Source organism: Typha latifolia, chromosome 3 (assembly GCF_019914945.1).
Source record: "Typha latifolia isolate L0001 chromosome 3, TyphaL0001v2, whole genome shotgun sequence".
NCBI lineage: Eukaryota > Viridiplantae > Streptophyta > Magnoliopsida > Poales > Typhaceae > Typha > Typha latifolia.
Genome location: NC_133088.1, coordinates 13,596,058 through 13,600,153, shown reverse-complemented (window position 1 = coordinate 13,600,153; position 4,096 = coordinate 13,596,058). Strand labels below are relative to the sequence as shown.

Here is a 4,096-nt window from a genome sequence, read left to right as displayed (position 1 = left end):
CAATCCAGATGTAATATCTAACAACAATTCTCTCTCTCTCTCTCTCTCCCTCCCCCCCCCCGGACTACTATATTAGTATAAATAAAACCAAACCTTCGTTCCAAAGCAAACAAAACAAAGCATAGCTTTGACCTTTCGTAGAATCTTCTCTTGAATTATGGAGAGAGAGGAAGACGAGAAGAGAAGTCAAGGCCACCCTCTTCTGAGAGGAGGGAGGAGGAATGGAGCAGGGAAAAGAGATTTCACCCATGGCTTATCTTTCTCCCAAATCCGATCACTGTCTGCCATCTGTGAGGCCTTCATACCTTCTCTGCCAATGGAGCATGGCCACTTCAGCAGTGGGAAGGAGGACCCTCCAAGCAAGACCCTTCAGGCTTTCTACCTGGCTTCTGGTTCCGAATCCTCTGTACCAGATGAGGTCTTCTTTTCTCTTCTAACTTTCCTTTTGGTGTTCTAAAAAATATCAGTGGAGTATTAACTTGATTCCTTATTCCTCTTTGATATATTTTTTTTCATTCCTTCCCACCGTTTTACTTATGTTCTAAAAGTCAGTGATGGGCCAACTTTTTATTTATCTTTTTCTCTGATTAATTTGTGCTAGTGAAGTTAGATGAGAGCACGTAGAGCTATGTAAAATAGTTACATTTTCCATTTTGCCTGGCCTTGTCTTTAAATTAGTAAGATTAGCATCATGATTGTATTTATTGTCCCTGGCTTCTTGTTCCTTGTACCTCCATGAAGCATTTAAGATATTTGAGCAGGTTGCAGAGCTCATGGTGAAGAGATGCCTCAGGGAGGCTGTCATTCTGATCAGAGTAGTTCTATGGCTCCTCACTACCAGGCTAGGGACACTGGGGCTTTGTGGGACTCTTTGTTTATCTTGGGGTTTCCCTTTCATAAACAAATTCTCAGATATGCCGCTGGATAAAAGAGAGGAGGTATTGAAGAGATGGAGCAGGGAGAAGCTACTCTATCCTCTAAGAGTGGTTTTTGTGGCAGTCAAGATATTGTGCCACTTCATCTTCTACTCAATGGTATAACTCCTACCCTCTTCTTGGAAGAATTCAAGATTGCATACATCTATGACTTTATATATTTTCCTATTGCTATATTGTTCAGAGCTATGAGCAGAGAATTAGAAGGATAACTGGAAAACCTTCTTGCTTATACTAGATGTAGGTGATATAAGAAGGTCATGAATGATCATGCCTTACCCCATTTCTAAAGTTGGTTTCAGGTCTCATCCAGGACAAAAGTTTGTTCTTGAGGTATACCTTTTTTTTCTAATTGAAGCGTCACTAGTCTTGTGGGTAGTTGTCGAAAGGACAGGCCACCATTGTCAAGGAGACAAAAGGTCTGATTCTGATATGGATTTCACACTAATTTCAAGTGTTACCGCCCTCTAATATGAGGGCTCTCAAAGAAATTCCAGTCATGCTACAGCTACACTCGTCAACATATCATTATGTATGGCAGGTTTGACAATAAAATAACCATTTGTTTGATTATGTAGAAATACAAAGGTATATTATTGAGCATGATCCTGTAATTGTAATAGATAATAAAAGTATTCTTAAACATCCCAAGTACATTTGCTATCAAGTATGTTACTACAATATGGATGGTAGGAGAAACCTCCACGCCAAAAGTGAGACCAGCCAGTACTATAGATAATTAGTCCACAATCTACAGGGCCAACGTTTCAGGCATAATTCTTCGGAGAATAATAGATTTAGTCATGTTAAATCATAGTCTTATACTAGGATGGGGACCACTCTTTGTTTCTCATTGGTTAAGAAAGTGTTGATTGATAGATGAGGACCTTCTGAGTTCTTTTTTCCATTCTTATTCTAGTCAATTTTAGCGGCAGGAAAACTTCAACAAACTCACCGGCCTTTTAGCTTCTTTTCTGGAGGTGTTTTCATGCTATTCCTTTTTTCTTTTTCCAAGGACTTTTTGATACTTAAGATAAGGTATAACAAGACACATGATTTATTTTGGTTTAGATCTGGGACTCTAATAGTGTAATGAAATTAATAATGTTCTTCCATCTGAAAGATGGTCGTATATTTTTGTGGCAAGTTATCATACTGTTGAGTTGCTTCTATTATATCTTTGTGGCAAGTTATCAAAAGCAGAAAACTACTAGTAGTAATTAGTTTCTGTGATAATGATACATTGCAATATGGATTTGTTTGACTTGTCATCCCAGATTGATGAGAATTCAGAGAACCCTTCATGGAGTGCAATTGGTTACAGCCTACCCTCTGATGGAAGCACAACACCAGATCAAAAGGAGAGGCCTCTTGATAAGGGGATCATCGAGACCGTTAACCAAGACGATTCATCCCTTCTCCAATCCCTTAAACAGAAAGGCCTAACAGTCACTCAAGACTCCAAAGAAAACATTTACAAGATTGAATGTGATGCTGTGGTAGTGGGTTCTGGATGTGGTGGTGGAGTTGCTGCAGCAGTACTGGCAAGCTCTGGTCTCAAGGTGGTTGTCATTGAGAAAGGAAACTACTTCACGTCCAAAGACTACACCTCCATAGAAGCTCCTGCCATGGAACAACTATACGAGTCTGGTGGAATTCTAAGTACTATGGACGTGAAAATGATGATCCTGGCAGGTTCGACGGTCGGAGGTGGCTCTGCCGTGAACTGGTCCGCTTGCATCAAGACACCTGACTATGTCCTCAAGGAATGGACAGAAGAGCACAAGATTCCTCTCTTTCGGAGTTCAGACTATTCTTCTGCAATGGACGTAGTCTGTAGAAGGATCGGAGTAACACCTAACTGCAGAGAAGAAGGACTCCAGAACAAAATTCTCCGCAAAGGTTGTGAGAAACTCGGCCTCCAAGTGGACTCCGTGTCGCGAAATAGTTCAGAGAGTCACTTCTGTGGTAGTTGTGGCTATGGTTGCAGAACCGGGGATAAGCGCGGCACTGATACTACTTGGTTGGTTGATGCTGTCAATTGTGGAGCTGTGATCTTATCAGGATGCAAGGCCGAGAAGTTTTTATTTATAGATAACGAGGAAGGCAAGAAGAAGAAGAAGAAATGTATCGGATTAACGGCAAAGAGCTTGAGTCCAGCAGTTACAAAGAGACTAAAAATTGAAGCTAAAGTAACAATCTCTGCGTGTGGTTCTCTCCTGACGCCACCATTAATGATGGCGAGTGGGCTCAGAAATCCAAACATCGGCAAGAATCTTCACCTCCACCCCGTAGTCTTTGCATGGGGCTACTTCCCAGAGTCCGTATCTGATCTAAAAGGCAAGGTTTACGAGGGAGGCATCATAACGTCGATACACAAAGTGCAAGAATCCGAGAATTCGCACTTCAGACATCGAGCAATCATAGAGACGCCATCGCTGGGGCCTGGCGCATGCGCGACGCTTCTCCCATGGGTGTCGGGAGAAGACATGAAGGAGAGGATGGCGAAGTATAGCCGAACAGCGCATATCTTCGCATTAATCAGAGACCATGGTTCAGGGACAATAGTAGGCGAAGGAAAGATTAAGTACAGACTAGATGCATCAGACAAAGAGAATATGAGGGAAGGACTTAGAAGGGCGTTGAGAATTCTGGTCGCGGCCGGGGCGGTAGAGGTCGGCACGCACCGGAGCGATGGGCAGCGGATCAAGTGCAAAGGCATCAAGGAAAGTGAATTGGAGGAGTTCTTGGATGGTGTTGACATTCCAGGAGGGCCAATGTCCAAGGGTGAGGTGTGGAGCACGTACTGCTCTGCTCATCAGATAGGTAGTTGCAGGATGGGAGTTAGTGAGCAGGAGAGTGCAGTTGATGAGAAGGGTGAGAGCTGGGAGGCAGAGGGTTTGTTTGTTTGTGATGGCAGTGTGTTGCCTACTGCAGTTGGCATTAATCCTATGATCACTATTCTATCCACTGCTTACTGTCTCTCCAAAGGGATAGCAGAGTCCCTGAAGGGAGAATCTCAGTGAGACAATTGCTCAAAACAAACAAAGAAGATATGTACTCATTAATGTTGTTCAAGGACCATTAGTCCTTGAAGAAGTATGGGTAATCTGTGTACTATTTGAAATCAGATGAAAAAGAAAAAAAAATTGGGTATTAAA

General features: G+C 42.5%; 1 protein-coding gene across 1 annotated transcript; it reads left to right on the top strand.

The window, feature by feature from the left end:
* LOC140783673 (long-chain-alcohol oxidase FAO2-like) lies at positions 1–4,096 on the top strand. Its single transcript, XM_073130626.1, has 3 exons — positions 1–418; positions 762–1,034; positions 2,213–4,096. The coding sequence occupies exons 1-3, from the start codon at positions 158–160 to the stop codon at positions 3,959–3,961; spliced, it is 2,283 nt and encodes a 760-aa protein (XP_072986727.1). The 5' UTR covers positions 1–157; the 3' UTR covers positions 3,962–4,096.